Source organism: Centruroides vittatus, unplaced genomic scaffold, assembly GCF_030686945.1.
Source record: "Centruroides vittatus isolate TY-2023 unplaced genomic scaffold, ASM3068694v2 contig_955, whole genome shotgun sequence".
Classification (NCBI taxonomy): domain Eukaryota; kingdom Metazoa; phylum Arthropoda; class Arachnida; order Scorpiones; family Buthidae; genus Centruroides; species Centruroides vittatus.
This window is the reverse complement of record NW_027122634.1, coordinates 2,857,604-2,873,989: the sequence shown is the minus strand read 5'-3', so window position 1 is coordinate 2,873,989 and position 16,386 is coordinate 2,857,604. Positions and strand designations below refer to the sequence as shown.

At 34.2% G+C, this 16,386-nt stretch overlaps 1 protein-coding gene across 1 annotated transcript; it reads left to right on the top strand.

The window, feature by feature from the left end:
• The first annotated feature begins 954 nt into the window (after nucleotides 1-954).
• Nucleotides 955-2,211, top strand: LOC136985170 (nicotinamide N-methyltransferase-like). The gene is made up of 2 exons (XM_067282378.1): nucleotides 955-1,106; nucleotides 1,788-2,211. The coding sequence occupies exons 1-2, from the start codon at nucleotides 955-957 to the stop codon at nucleotides 2,209-2,211; spliced, it is 576 nt and encodes a 191-aa protein (XP_067138479.1).
• The last annotated feature ends 14,175 nt before the right edge of the window (nucleotides 2,212-16,386 follow it).

Sequence of the window (16,386 nt, the reverse complement as noted above, 5' to 3'; positions counted from 1 at the left end):
GTTGTTCAAATCCCATCGTGGGAAATTGTAGGAAAAGTCGAAATTCAAAGGATGTGTAGCCTTCCGCCGTCGAAAAGCACTTCCTTTCTCTCTGGATCCAAACTCTTAGTCATGGAGATCGAATCATCAGCGATTAACCAACTATCACGATTAGTGATCAAAGATAACGTGATAACGTGACCTGTAGTATATAAGGAAGGAAAAGGCTGATAACGGAGTCGCTGAAGGTCCGAAGAAGACGCACGTCCCGTCTGATTCGAGTCGAGAATCGAGGGCCGAAACCCGAGGACCCCGAAGCCCGCTGACGACGAGCCATCACGACCGATCCTCCTACCAACCTCCACGACCGGAGAACGACCGATCCTCCTGCCATCCATACTCCTACGATTACAGCCGATATATCCTAAGAAGAGGTATGACCCCGAAATTTGTAAACTCTCTCTCTCCCCCGCGGTTAGGAACCGGACGCGTCAGCGTAGATCTATTTTTTTGTATTTTGTTTATCCGTCAAATAAATCGTTATTTGTTTTAATCCTGGTTCCGTTATTTCGAATATCGCCTTAAACTTATCGACGAACCCACACACTTCCTCCACTCGATCTAACAAATAATTACCCAATCCCGACAAGCCGGGATATCATAAACATTTAGCCATTCGTGACAGTGGGGTGGGTCTTGCCGACCTGTTCGCCGAAAAAAAGGAGGTACGACTCCGTCCTACCTCCCGGCGTTCCCACAATATTAATTAATAAGACAAAGCTTCTATTTCAATAATGGTTCATAGCAGATTAAGCAAAACAGAGTTTAACTTCGTACAAATGTAACTTACTGTTTCTTAAATATAAAAATTTTCTCCGAGGAAGTTACTCAACTGGTTGCTGACTTTTTATTTTAACAGAAGCCTTTCGAGGCGAGAGAATTCTCGACGTAGGGTGTGGCCCGACTGTTCACAGAATGGCAGCCCCAAGTGAATATTTCTCGGAAATCGTTTTATCTGATTATTCTGAGCACAATCGTGAAGCGGTTCGCAAATGGATAAAAAACGAATCGTCGGCGAAGGATTGGGATACTTTGATGCCGATAGAAGTATTACTTGAAGGATTTCGGTATGTTTCATTATGTAAATATTTATTTAATTTTTATAAAATTCCAGAAATAATTCATTCAATATTTAACATGTATGTGATTAAATTTTACCCTGAACTATACTGTACTCCTCCAGTGTAATTCAGAGTTTGCACATAAATAAGTGCTTCGTACATTAGACATTAAACGAATAGCCTTTTTATTGTAGCTATAATTTGATAGGCTATTCGTTCAATGTGTATTTAAGCTAGAAGCATACTTAATTTAATAATATAATAATACACTTTCTTATTAGAAAATCTCCTGCGTGGTATCCTCCTTGGCGGATAGCACTATACTGGGCTATCTACCGATATTTCTATATACATACCAAAATCTGTTCTCTAGAATTTATGACATTTGAAAAACTACGTATCGAGTTAAATACTGCTTTGTGAATTCCTTCGCGTTGGTTAATTGTAATAAACGAAAGAAAAATGGTTCCAAACTTTGCGTCTGGACTATATTTTATCACATTCCAACGTAATAACAGCAACATTACTTTCTAAAATCCCATCGTTTGTAGCCTAAGTATATTAACTGTAATTAATAATGCATTTCAAATTAATCACAATAATATTAATGTTATAATTTTTTAAATATAAGTTATATATTTTATTGAGGTAATCACTTTTATTTAATTTTAATTATTTATTTAACAGAAACGTGGACGAAGGAATAAATGAAATCAAACTTCGATTGAGACAAAAAATAAAAGAAGTAATTCCTTGCGACGTCTTGCAAAAAGACATCATTTCCTCGGACGTAGGAAAGTTTGATGTGTTGTTTACCTCTTTATGCTTAGAATCGGCTTGCGTCACATTAGAAGATTTTAAATTCGCTGTTAAAAATTTCAGCAATTACCTTTTGCCAAATGGTGGATTAGTAATGGTAACGACATTGGATACTTCCTATTATTATGTAGGAAATAATAGACTTCCATGTCTCCCAGTAAGTAAAGAGTATGTAAATGAAGTATTGAAGGAAGCGGGATTCATTAAAAAGCATTATTATTTTATGGAAAACAATCGTGAACTTGGCGAATGTAGCGGTATCTTAATATTATCGGCAATTAAATCGGTTTAACCGATTTTATGAATTGCCTATTGAAAGTCTAGATCTAGATTAAAGACGGTGAACTATATTAAAGAATGGTTAAAAAATGATTAGCAATGCCTTAAAAATTAACCAGAGTTTGATATTAATGTTACGAGAACGTGTGATTAAAGGAAGTTTCATATTATATGTGTGTTAAGTTATTGTCGATTCCTATGGAAATTCCAATTTAATGAAAAATAATTTGAAATAATCAATTTTGTGTCAGGCTGACCTCTACTAGGCCCCCCATAACAATACCCTGGCTACGCCAATGGTTGTCACGACGTTTATTCTTACAGTTATTACTTTAAAGTCACCCACACGTCAGCCTTTCGTTAACTAGCGTCATTGTGCAGTAAACAACCTGTACATTTAGTTGCGCCGGTTCTTAGGCCCCGCAATTTAAATTTTCCTGGGCCCCATGAATCTATAACGCGTCTCAGTGAGTATGATATTCTGGGCGGTTATCCACCGGATGGTGTCGGTATTGGTTGATTATTCGTGGTATATAGAAGTTTGGAGATTTGAAAGCCATCTGATTTCTTCATAAGACTGGTTTGAAATGCAAAATAAAGCATTTACGAATTCACGCACAGTGGAGAAAATCATTCGAAAGTAATCATTAGCGTTTTACTACAATGGGGCTACATAGGAGACTGCTATATCGTTGTCATACAAAAGTATTTACAAAAGTTTATTTTCATCAAGCGATCATAATACAAAACAATTTCAAAATCTGAAACATTTTGTTGATCTCTCTCCAAATCTTACATTTTTGAAATTAATAAAATGAAATTAATCGGCTTGTGAGTGATAAAATTATAATAAATCACTCGTATAAGACCACATAAGTTGTAGAAAACAGAATTTCTAAAATTAACCGTTTCCACAGACAACAATTGATGACATGCGACAACAATATCTTTGTTTTCCGATTGTTATATCGAAGAGACTTGTTTTACGCGATTTTAAAGAAAGATGAGTCAAAAGACAAAATTTTTTTGGAGGTGGATTGATAGGATCTTCGGACGAAGACCTCCAATTCAAGACAGGAGTGAGCGGAGAGTGGAGGAGACAAATGATCCTCCACAGGATGCAGAGCGGGACGACCCCAAGATATATTGGGACAAGACCGAGATAGCCGGATTGAGAAAGGCTTTCGTTAAGTTCGAAAAGGAGTTGGAGACAAATGATCCTCCACAGGATGCAGACGTCAGCGGGCTTCCGGCACAATCGTCGGAATATCCTTATGATCCAGAAGTTGGAGGACTTCCGTCAGAGTCCTCGGAAATTCAGAACGATCCAGACGTCAGTTGGTTTTCTTCGGGGTCCTCGACACGTCATTCCGAAAGTATAGAGCGGGACGACCCCAAGATATATTGGGACAAGACCGAGATAGCCGGATTGAGAAAGGCTTTCGGTCAGTTCGAAAAGGAGTTGGAGGACGAAGCAAATTTCCAGCGCGCAATGTTCGGAGGTCCTCCGCAAAGTAAGAAGTTGAAGATAAACTGGATCTTCTCTCGTTGTTGCTTCGGTAGGGCCTAGAAATCCAAAACTCGTTTCTCTTACGAACGGCCTTTCGAGTAAGCGCCATTTTGACAAATTACGCATTCGCTTAGTTCGCTTCATTCATTGACGAAATATTTAAATTTAAATTTATTTTTACAGTCCTGGTATGCAGGCTGCTAATATGACCGAAGCTGTAAGGAAGAAATTTAAAGCATTTTTAGAAACAATTTGTCGATTGTTTTGAGAGAATAAACGAAAATGTATAAAATTGTGAGACGGATCTCGGTCATTTCTTGTGAAAGAGAGATTATACCCTATCTGTGACAGGATAATAATACCTGGATATGACGAATACTCCGGATTCGTCAAATCCAGGTATTATTATCCAGTCCAAGGATGATTAGTGAATAGACTTATTTCAAGTAAAAGAAAAAAAACTGAATTCACGTAATTGTTGTTTAAAGATTGAGTGTAGTCAATTTCATCATCATTACGGTTTAATATTGGTCAACGAACTGATCTTAATAACGTTTCAAATAAACTAAAATCATAAAAACAAAATCTAACACCTTATCTTCGCTGAGAAAGTTTAATTTTAAACAAACGTTTTCGGCCTATTCTATAGGCCATCATCAGGCTAAAAAATCGAATAGTATCGTTCCATAAGAACGAATACAAATATTTAAATATTTGTATTAATCCGTTGTTAATTTAAAGTTTAAATATTTGTAATCGTTCTTATGGAACGATACTATTCGATTTTTTAGCCTGATGATGGCCTATAGAATAGGCCGAAAACGTTTGTTTAAAATTAAACTTTCTCAGCGAAGATAAGGTGTTAGATTTTGTTTATATAATTTTTGCTGGGCACGTTTTATTTAATAAAATCATAAACATTACAAATATAAAAATGAAGTAATTTATATATCCGCGTATCAAAATAAAGATTTCCTGTATAATCCGATATTCTTGTGATATTTTATCTAAGTGTAAAATATTTTGTACAAAATTAGTAATTATCATTACGCGATATGCAATTTTCGTCAATTTCGTTTATGAACTTTGATATTTCCATGTAAAAACTCATTTTATAACAATGAAATTTATGGACAGAGGAAATCTCTCTATATTCATTACTTATAAACTAATTTCGTCCATAGTGAACGAGTAAAAATAAATCACTTAAACCCTGGCAGTTGTTCGTAGGATTGCACTTTGCCAACGGTGCTTTCGAATTTTCCTCCCATAGAAAGTTTTTCCGGGAGGGATTTCCCTTCGCATGTCATCCTTGCCTTATCTCATTAATTCTACAATGCAGTGAACAGATTTTATGAAACGTTTATTGCGAGATGTAAAATTTTCTATACAATAATTTATTTTTGCACATCCAAGTTTTATTATATGTAAAAAAGTTCCGAAGTATTATTTTGGAATTTCGAATATGCAACTCGTCTTCTTACAGTATTCCACACGTTCTATGGGATTTGGGTCCAGAGATCTGCTGACCATTTTATGTGACAAATATAGTTGATGCCAAGAAAATCGCTGACGAGTGCAACCTTGTGTTTGAGGGTATTATTGTTCATATAAAGAATTCTTCATCCATTCGCAAAAATTTCATATGAAGTTATAAAACCTCGTCTCTGTACCTTCTTCCTCTAATAGGCCTGGGCACCCCTTGCAATAAGGGAAAGCTCAGTCTGTCTATTAAGCATGCTCTCGGACCATGCTAGCAACACTTGTAAACTGGTTAAGAATTCTTATTTTAAATTTACTATTATATTAATATCACGTAGAAACAACAAATATTTACATCATTAAATATTACGTTAATTTGAATTTTAACTAAGAAAAAATTCTAACGTCGATAGTTTGAATAGCAAAAGTTTAAAACTTAAATTTTATAAACAATTTTATTTTTTTTTTATAATACAATTCTGGAGGTGTGACTATTTGAGAACCCGTGTTACAGAAATAAAATCCTTTTTAAATAAATATATTTGATAATATTTTCAATAAAATTCTTGGAATTGTAAAACATTTTATCGTTTGATTTTAGGTTAATTTTTCGGCTGATATGGACAATCATTGGAATACCGAAACAGATGAGAAGTATAAACTCTCAAAAAATACCACTTACCAGAATTTCCAGTCTTGTATAGAAATCATTTAAGTCAAGAAACTTTTAATTTTAGTTTTACGTTACGATGTCAATATTTCTTACTACGTAATAATCAACATACTTGCAAGAATATTACATTATATTTCCTTTGAATTCAGTTTTTTTATTTAATGAAATTTTTGATAAGAATTAAAACTTCTTTCAATTGAGTTTTGGTGATATGAACTTCTTTCACGTTGTTGTATACAAGTCCGTCCAAGTTTATTCCTCGTCGGCAAGGAATTCTCCAACTACACACACTCTGGATCGTGCAATAATATCAATTCGTATAAATATATAATGCCAGTTTTAAACTTGGTTGGAGTTTGCAATTAATTTTTTTTACGTGACGTTTTGTTCCATTCGCTGTCGTTACGGAAGTCAAATCAACACTTAACGCGTTCAGCTCTTAGCCCGAGATATCTCGGGCAAGTTGTATAGCGTTACAAAAAATGGGGTCCTTTAGGACCCCTAAAAAAATTTTTTTTTTTTTTTGATTTTTCGGATGTTTTCTAAGTCTCCAAATTTTTTGAAAAATTTTTACCCGCGCGAAAAAATTTTATTGCGAGTTTAATTAACCTTTAATGACACGCCTTTAATGACGGTATCTAATCTGGACGGGTCGAAAATTTTCGGGTGTTAGTCCTTTACGACTCGGGCGCTTCGTCGTGGACCTGGCCGAACATATAATAGGCTAGTTAGAAGCAATCTTATTACAAATTTCTATACTACATGTGAATAAAACAATAAGATTGTTATTTTATATTCGAATATAAATCGTATACGCATTCCCAATGGAAGCGCTGTATTGTCGAATACGAAACCAGCTTCCACAGCGAAAATATTTGAATGGTGTAAAGCAGCCAGATCAGAGGCGTAGCTACCGTGGAGCAATTGGAGCAAACTGCTCCAGGCGCACGAATCACGAGGGCGTCAAGTTAGAAATGGCAAAATAAAAACTTGTAAAAACATTTGTAAAAAATTTTTGGATTTAATAATTAATCAATTAACTATTAGATTTGAATCCGTTGGACAGTTATGTACAGTTTTCAAGTGCTTATCGCCTGCATATCTTGTCACGTCATCTGATAAAAATATTCCGGAACAATCAGAATTGTTATAATTGGCATATCCCTTCGACATTCGTCTAGTTTTGGACCTCAACTGCTTCGATTTAAAATGTGTTTTTATAGTCAGGTAAAAGAAATTGCTTCTATAAGCGAAATTGCTGAATTACTTTCATTTCACATCGCAGCCTCTAATAGGTTATCCGATATTATTACAGCATGCCTCATTTTTTTAAGGCTAGGAACACACATGCGTAAAATTTATCGTAAAATCTATCATAAAACAGAAAACGTAAAAATTTTTCTGAAATTTTGGCTGAAACAGAACTGAAAAAAGAGTAGAGCATGTCTCTACTTTTTATGCCGTAAAATTTTTACGCCAAAATTCCACCAATAAAGAGAAGTCTTTTCTGTGACGTCAAAGTAGACACGTGGTTTTTATTCTAATAATGGCGGCAATGAGGGTTAACCCTACAATTGTAACGGTCTCGAAAAAACGAAAAATAAATGAAATAGAGGAGTTTATTGAATCCGTTCGACCGCATAAGTGTCATGCATAAAGACACTGTATTTAAACAACGTTTATGGATGGCTATAGTTGCAAAATTTCAAACAACAGGTAGGTCTAGTAGAATCGACATATAGGCCTAGTATTTAGATCACACGTTCTTTATTTGAATTCGGAATATAAGTCTATTAATTTAAATTTTCTATATTATAGCAGAGGAAGTGGAGATAAAATGGAAGGTACAAAGGGATAGATAGCCTATATGAGAGGAAAAAATTAATAAAATTAGCACTGTTGGTGGCAGTGGTGTTTCCTATTCGGCCAGAATTTTTACGTATGTGTGTTCTGGCATAAAAGCGTAAAACAGAAACTGAACTGAAAGCTGATTTCTGATTCAGTTTTCTGTCACACAATTTTACGCATGTGTGTTCCTGGTCTAACTTTACGGGCGATGAAAACGACAGCAGAACGAAGTTTTTCAAAACTAAAATTAATCAAAACTTATTTAAGCGGCAGCATGTCACAACACTAACTCTGGTTACTATATTCATAAGCGGATCTACGTAGGGACTAATAGGGCTTAGCCCTGGGTCCTCCAAGTGTCAAGGGCCCACAAAAATGGAATTATCATCATAATTTTTAATACTTTTTCATTAACAATGAGCATTTATCGTATAGTAAAAATATTAATAGTAATATAATAATGATAATTTATAGTATTATTTGTAATAACAAAAAATGGATTTCAATTGGACTTCAATAAGCCCAATGCCCCGAAAAATCTAGATTCGCCCCTGACTATATCAATTGAAAAAACAATAGCTTGTCAACTTGATCTAAAGAAAGTGATTGACCGATTTGCAGACGAAAAAGCGAGTTTATTATTATTTGTTTTATTATTATATTTATAATTGTAGTAGCAGATAAGCCCGGCGTTGCTAGGAAAAAAGTAACGATAGCAAAGATTAAGATTATTAGATTATAGGCGATCTTACTCGTTTTCACTGGGTGCAAGAATTAGATTCTCCTCTTCCCAGAATAATTAGAAAATTTTTAGATGGTTCTAAAAAGATGCTCGATTTCTCGCAAAAACGCGAAATACCGCGTCTAAAATAGTACAGTAGAAGCTAAATTCTTCAGAGTAATCCTTAACCCTCTTCCTCCCCATTAGAAAATTTCTAAAAATCCCTTCTTAGGATGCATTGGCATGGCGTACAATAACTGTGTACCAAATTTCAACTTTCAATTCCTAACCCTTTAAGCCCTGCACTTACTATTATTATTATCATTTTTATTATCAACCCATCTCGATTATATTATAAGATTTATTAAATCAAATATCTTATTGTTTAAATGCCTCGAATCTAAAATAAATTGTTATTAAGTAAGGTTTTAAATCAAAATACTAAAACATATTTTTTAATTAAATATTCAAAATACATTTCGCGAGAAATCTTCCCATGAACAAGAAAACGAACCGATTCAATTTTCCAAGCCTCTGAATATGTAGCTACTCCAGTAACCACCACCTTATAAGTAGCCGAGGGAATTTTTAATTAAGAAAACTAACGTTTTCGATCTATTCCATAGATCATCTTCAGGTTTAAATTGACGAACAAAAAATAATTCCATAGAATAGAACACAACATATTTAAATTCAAAAATACCGACAACGGAGAAACTAATTAAAATGAGAATTAAAGCGTAAAAAATACACAAATGTAAAATAACAGACACATAACAATTCCAAAGTTATTAGTACAAGCTAACACCATTTAACAGATAATAAAATATTAAGGTTCTCCAAATACGAAACACGTCACAAATCATGAGCCATTTGTAAGTCTCTTAATTGCAAACTTCCAAGCTGACGGTAATCCCTCCGCGTCCCTGGCGTTAATGCATCTATTATCGAGTCTACTCTTGTAAATTTTCATTTTTTCCGCCGTCTTTGCTTAAGTTGGGGAATATATTTGTCTGACGATTTGCGCCTCTTCCCATCCAACGACGGATCCTTCGGCCTGGGCCATCTGGGCCAGTACCGTTGTGTTCGAACTTTTCCTCACATCATATTTGTGTTCTTTGACTCTTACACCTAGGTTTCTCGTTGTGACCCCTATATACTCCTGTTTTAATCCTAATTGCTGGTTTTCATAAGGGATCCTATAGACCCCAGCTGTATCCTCTTTCTAAATCTCCCCTTTATCAGTTCTTAGAATTTTGTAGAGGTTCGGGACTCGCTTTAAGATCAATGTTGATTTTTAATGTCCGCAATCTCCTTCATAACGCCTCTTACATTTTTGTTGATGTAAACTTAGTATATTCACTAGGTCTTTGTTTAGAGGTTCTTGTGTCACTCATTTCAAACTTCCTCACGATACCATTAATTACGTTTTTTTCTGTAGCCCAAAATCTCTGCTATTTGCATGATCCTGTCGATTTCGTTAACCCTGTCCATAACGTTGTCGCAATAAGTAAAAACTCTTCTGACTAAGGCACTAAACGCTGCCAATTTATAACGAAATGGATCATTTGACTGTGGCAGGATGTAGAGTGGGCTATTCGTTGATTCAGTATACACGTTAGTGGATAGATGCCCTCTCTTAAAGGTGATATTGATGTCTAAAAAGTGTAATCACTATTGAACTTTTCTGTTCTAGTTTCAGACGTAGGCCGTCTTCGTCGTGTACTGTGTGTAATGTCTTGTTCGGTTGTTTGAACCCACCACTTTCTCGCCGGACCGCATAAAGCGCTCCGACACTCCAATTTTTCGTCATGTCCTGTGGGTAAAGTCTTGTCCGGTTGTTTGAACCCACCACTTTCCCGCCGGACCGCATAAAGTGCTCCGACACTCCAATTCTTCGTCATATCCTGTGTATGTCGTCTTGTCCGGTTGTTTGAACCCACAAATCCACCAAAAAAAGAAATAGTTGTCAACATATTCTTTGAAAATGTAAGAAAGGGGGAAGCTGGTTGCAAAATATATTGTTTGGGTGCTAGTCAGTGTTTTGGGGCTGGTTTGCGATTTGGGTGCATTTAGGAGGTAAACAAGTTGGCAATGATTGGGCCTACTACATTAAAATTAACTTAGTTTGTCTTTTTACGCTCTGTTCCTTTCAAAAATCGAAGTTAGCGCGACGCCCAAATATCCGGACCTTAGTTATTAGACTAATATAAATCTTTCATCTGCAATCGTATGTTCATTGGACAGAGGGACTAGAAGATTGTCTTTCACTGGAATAGCGAAATGCGTGAATGAATAACATTACTTTTCAAGCATCATGTTAGAATAATAAACTCATATCTGGGCAAAAGATTCTAACTTTTATATACCGTTTTTTTACTGCATCAATGTATTAAAACATAGAATTAAAATTAAAACACTTTACCTGTCTGTTGTTTTGCTGCTTGTTAATTGTTTGAGCACAAGAAGTTTCCAAATTGTTTCTACCTTTCTTTGGAAAATCGATTATAACATTTGAAAATGATACTTTTTCCTAGAATAATTTAAGAATTTAATTATTAAGAAAAGAAAAGATCCAGATGATTGATTAATTAATTAAATATGAAAATAATTTTCTAATACAGCGCATTTATTGTCTCATTGTAAAGAATATAATACAATATCCAAACAAATATTATTTATAATCTGATAAATTAATTTAATTCGATGCTAAATGAAAACAACGTTAAATATTATTTATGAAAATATAAATCTAAAACCAGAAAAATAACTCGCAATTTTCAGGAAACTTTCTATTTCAAGATGGCGTCGGAGAATACGAAATGGAACGAATTCGAATCTGCGGAACGTTACCAATTATTGGGTCACGCGTTACGTCATAAGTTATACGTCAGAATATTAACTTATTGTAAATATTTTGTTCAAAATGCTAAAGTAGTCCTTTTTTTCGAAAATATTGCTAAGAAATTTTAATAAATAAAATTGCAAAAACTTATTCTGCATTTTTACAGGCAGCAAATGTAAGTTTAAAGCATTTCTGATTTAAATTAAGTTATTCAATTTTGATAAATTATTAATCAAGAAATATTAAGTTACCTACGTTACGCTAGCTTTCGTTATTAAAATTCGTACAAAAAATGTCAAAATGGAGGGAAAAATAACTCACAAATTCCGGAAAACTTTCTATTTCAAGATGGCGCCGGAGAATACAAAATGGAACGAATTCGAATCTGCAGAACGTTACCAATTATTGCGTTACGCGTTACGTCATAAGTTATACGTCAGAATATTAACCTATTGCAAATGTTTCGTTTAAAATGCTAAAATAGTCCCCTTTTTTGTAAAATATCGTTAAGGAAATTGTAATAAATAAAATTATTAAATGTTACAGGCCGCAAATCTAGGTTTAAAGCATTTCTAATTTAAATTAAGTTATTCAATTTTGATAAATTATTAATCGAAAAATATGAAGTTACCTACGTTTCGTAGGCTTTTGTTATTAAAATTCGTTCGATAAATGTCAAAATGGAGGGAAAAATAACTCGCAAATTCCGGAAAACTTTCTATTTCAAAATGGCGCCGGAGAATACGAAATGGAACGAATTCGAATCAGTCGAACGTTGCAATGCGTCACGCGTTACGTCACGCATTCTACGTCATAGATATGATATTCCGTGGATTTTAATTGCATTTTTTAAAGGAAACTTTCTTTTCAACAAATTTTTTTATCTCGAATTTGGCAAAATATTTCTTAAAAATAAAACTCCGCTAAAAAGAAAATTTATTCAGATAAACGTAATAAAATCACGTAGATGGCAGACAATAAGAAATAATTTCTAATAAAATTCGTGTTAGTATTTACTTTCTCGATTCTAATGCGCATCTTTCTTTTTGGAATTTTTTTATTTAAGGTGCCGTTATAAGCGAGCACAAAGTCGATTTAAATGCTGCCTCACTGGCAGTTTTTTCCTTACTCCGCTCGGCAATTCGCGTACATTACGTCGTTCGAAACCCTCCCACTAATTCAGTTTTGTTTAGAATGGGAAAAGGAAGTGGGGACTGACTCCCGCATTTTGATTGTACCAAAATATGGTCAGTTTAGTTTACGGGGAAAAGGATTCGTTTGTTTCTGATGATTGCTGACGATGGGAAACGAAGTGTCTTTGATGATGCAAGATTGCACCCGTCGTTTGCAGTGGCGTGCCGTCATTGGAAGCGGTGGAAGCGCCGATCCACCTTCCGATGACCTTCCCTTGTATTTTCTAAAATATAAATTTTGATATTTTAACGTACTTTGAATTAATTAAAATTAATATTTTATAACTGCATTATCTATCTTATTAAAAAATTCTATACTATATGTGAAAAAACGATAAGATTACTATCGTATATTCGAATGTCAGTGGCGGAATGGAAGCGCTTCCGAGATGGCTTTCACGGCGAGAATAACCGAATGGTGTAAATCAGCCAGAGGGCATTGGCGCATGCGCTTTGCAGAGCACCAACCTCGGCCGGTTTAGCCGGTGGAAACTACACACGCGTAACGCTTCCAACGATTCTATCTCTTTGCCACTGGCAGGGAGTTATCTGACTACTTTTTAAATCTTAAACAATTCACATAAAGAGTATTCAATGTTATTTTTATGTACGTTTTATCGCAAAGTTACATTTAATTACAGTATAATTAAAAGAAAATTATAATTATATTGACAGATTTACAGACATAAAATCTTTAGAATTTTTATCACTTTTAGATGTTTTTATATATTAAAATTATTAACAATTTTTCCGAGCGTGTTTTAATTCATTAAATTAAGTAAATTTTATGGGAAATTTTTTGATTTATCTAAATTACGTAGCGAATCGCAATATTTATATTCGTGTCCGGACTATATTGACAAGTAACTCTTAGACATAAAACACATTATAATTAATGTCGATCCGAACAAAGACGTACTAAAAGAATTATATGATTTAATATCATTAATATTTACGGTACCATCTACCGGTGGGTCTGTTGAACGCACGAAGCGAACTCATACATTGGCCAGGAACACTCGGTTGGAGGAAAAATTGTCGTCGCCAGCGTTGCTTTCGATGTAAAAAGTGCTTTTAAATACGTTGATGGATCGACGACCAGCGACTTTTATGATAAAGTAATTAACGACTTTGCGGACAAAATCGTCGAATAGAATTAGTTTATAAAAAATTTAAAAAAATAAGTTTTTCTATCATTGTTTGTATCGTATCAATTTGTATTATGTATGTATTTTATGTATTTCAGTTCTAAAATACAAATATTATTTTTGTCATTTCCATAAAAGACCGGACAGGTACTTACGGTATCTTTCGTGACCCGTCACGAAAGACGCGAAGAAACGGTTAATTTAGAGAAAAATTTATTAGTTTAAAAAAAATAGGTAAAAGTCGCTTGTAGTCGGACAACCATTGTTTATATTAAACTGCCAGGCAGAAACAATAAATCGCGGAAGGAAGTCGTCTTATGATCCATGGAAGATGGAATTCATCTTCGATTTTGACTTTTCCCACTTTCCAGGTAAGAGTCTCGTTACGTTTAGTAACCAGGGACCAACCACTCGCGAAGCGTGATTGAGAGAGAACAACCAATCAAAATGGATGAAAGAAAGAACGGAGATTGATATAATTTCCGACAATCGAGGACACCTGGCACTCGGTTAACGTTCCGAATAACCATAACGTCGTGTATCAACGCGCAAAAAAAAAATTTCTCGTCTATTGTGCCAACCTGTAACCCGTGCCAGTTCGGACTTTGACCGTGTCCCCGACTCCAACAGACGAAGTCTCCCCGTGCCTTACAGACTCGTCAACGCCACTGTCCCGGGGCCACCTTCGATCGACCATCGAAGAACCACATCGACGCTCAGGACGTCCGAACGGCCGATTGTCCTAAAGCAAACTATTTTGTACATAGTGTATGTTTATTTTATGTTAAAATAAACGGTTTTTGTCAGATACTTGTCTTTGTCTCTACAGCCACCATCCATGTACGAATTTACCCTAGACCATTACTGACGCGCAATTAACTGATTGCCCCTGGAAGTCGGCTTCTTACAGAAACAGCTTCCCTATCATCAAATGTCACGGCACGCCACTGCAATCAAATATAGCCACCTCTGCTACGAACTTTCAAATCGCGTGAGCATAGAATGACGGGACTTTCTTCGAAGAAAATCTCGAGCGTCGGGTATTGTCATTGAACTGTATATTAGCACTATGATTTTACAGGGAGCGAAGTAAATGGTTGTCAGTTAGCGCTAAGCTGAGCTTTAAGGTGGACCTCCCAACCCAGCTTCTCGAAGCTCGTCTTTTCTGTGTGCTGGCGAGCTGTGGTGGAGGATCGGACTTTGGCAAATTTTGAACGAAGTTCTTTGATCTTGGTGTTCAAACAATCTAGTTAATTTTAAAGATAATATTTGGAGAGAAACCAAAATGAAAAAAAAACTTCAATATGTAACTTATTGCTTGTATGGAATTAATCTGAAGTGGAAAAAATAACTAAATATTAATTACCAAAAATTAAAAAATTTCAACAGAAAATAATGTAACGTTTTTTTATTTGAATAGAAGTTTGTTTTAAATCAACTTTTTGCCTTAAAATTAGTTTCAGAGCCGGTTTAGGTGTCAGGCTACAGCTCTGGGAACTCCGGAACGAGAAATCTCAGGAAATTTTCGTCCAATATGTTGAGTCCCGCCTTTTTGTGAGCCTGCCCGATCCACAATGGGCACGATTGAAAAGGCCCTCTTAGTGCCGACAGGGCGCGCGCACAAAAATAACACAGATTGACAAAAATAGTTTAAAAGAATTTCGGCAATTTTTAAATTACTGACGCCTTGCAGCACTTAGTTTCGTGATTGTTAGGAATGCGGGGCGAATGAAAATTGCGATATATTCCTCTATCTTCAAAATAAGTATAAACATTATATTTTCAATATATTCATTTTAAATGATCATGTTTGTTAATAGACTGTTCGTAATAATCATAATTAGTATGTAGTACAATATGTCATATAGGAGTATTGCTATTTTCATGCATCTCCATAAATTTTAATCGTAATGGCTTCAATTTTACAAAGTTCATTTCGAAGTAGTGAAGAATATATTGATAATAGAATGAATACACAACAATTTCCGAAGTATTTATGCCATGTATTGCTAAATTATCAGATATATTATTATATTCTTTAAATTTTAATCGTAATCACTTTAAATTTAAACTATATTCCTAAAGACTTAAGCTGTTAAAATAGTTTAATAAAAGATTTTGAAAACTTCGGTGTAAAAGTTAACAAAATTAATTTTTTTTCCTAGAAAATTGTTTAGTAATTTATAGTAAAATCTACTTTCTAATAAATAAAAGAAACAGTTCCATATAAGAATATATTGCCTCTCTCATCTACATTAGTTTAATGATAAAAACTTATGAACAGTATTTATAACAGTTTATTGGTGGTATTATTATTATATAAATCAATATAAATTCTTCAAACAATCTTCTTAATTATAATAATTAAGCTGCTAACTAAGCAGATTGAAACACTGAAAAATTTCATGATTATTGTAAACTGTTTAAATTTAAATCTATGGATTAGCAGAATTAAAATATTGAGAAACTCAAATATTTTAATCTGAAAATCCTAAATACAAATATATATTATTATTTGATAAAAAAAATATGTTTCAAGTTAAAATATTTGTGAGCAAGAAAAATGTGGCAATTTCTAAAATATACCTTTTCCAATATATATATACTAATATACCAAATATACCAATATATATATATATATATATATATATAAACAAACACACAGGTGCACACACCATGTTTTTGGAAAAACACATTTTAGAAATAAGCCAATTTACTATGCATACATATATATATCAGTCCAAGCTAAAAATCTATAGTGTATTGGA

Bases quoted from the DNA above. Each gene is read 5' to 3' on its own strand.
- LOC136985170 (XM_067282378.1), top strand. From the start codon at position 955: ATGGCAGCCCCAAGTGAATATTTCTCGGAAATCGTTTTATCTGATTAT. The intron at 1,107-1,787 runs GTATGTTTCATT...TTTATTTAACAG, and splicing joins GTATTACTTGAAGGATTTCG to AAACGTGGACGAAGGAATAA.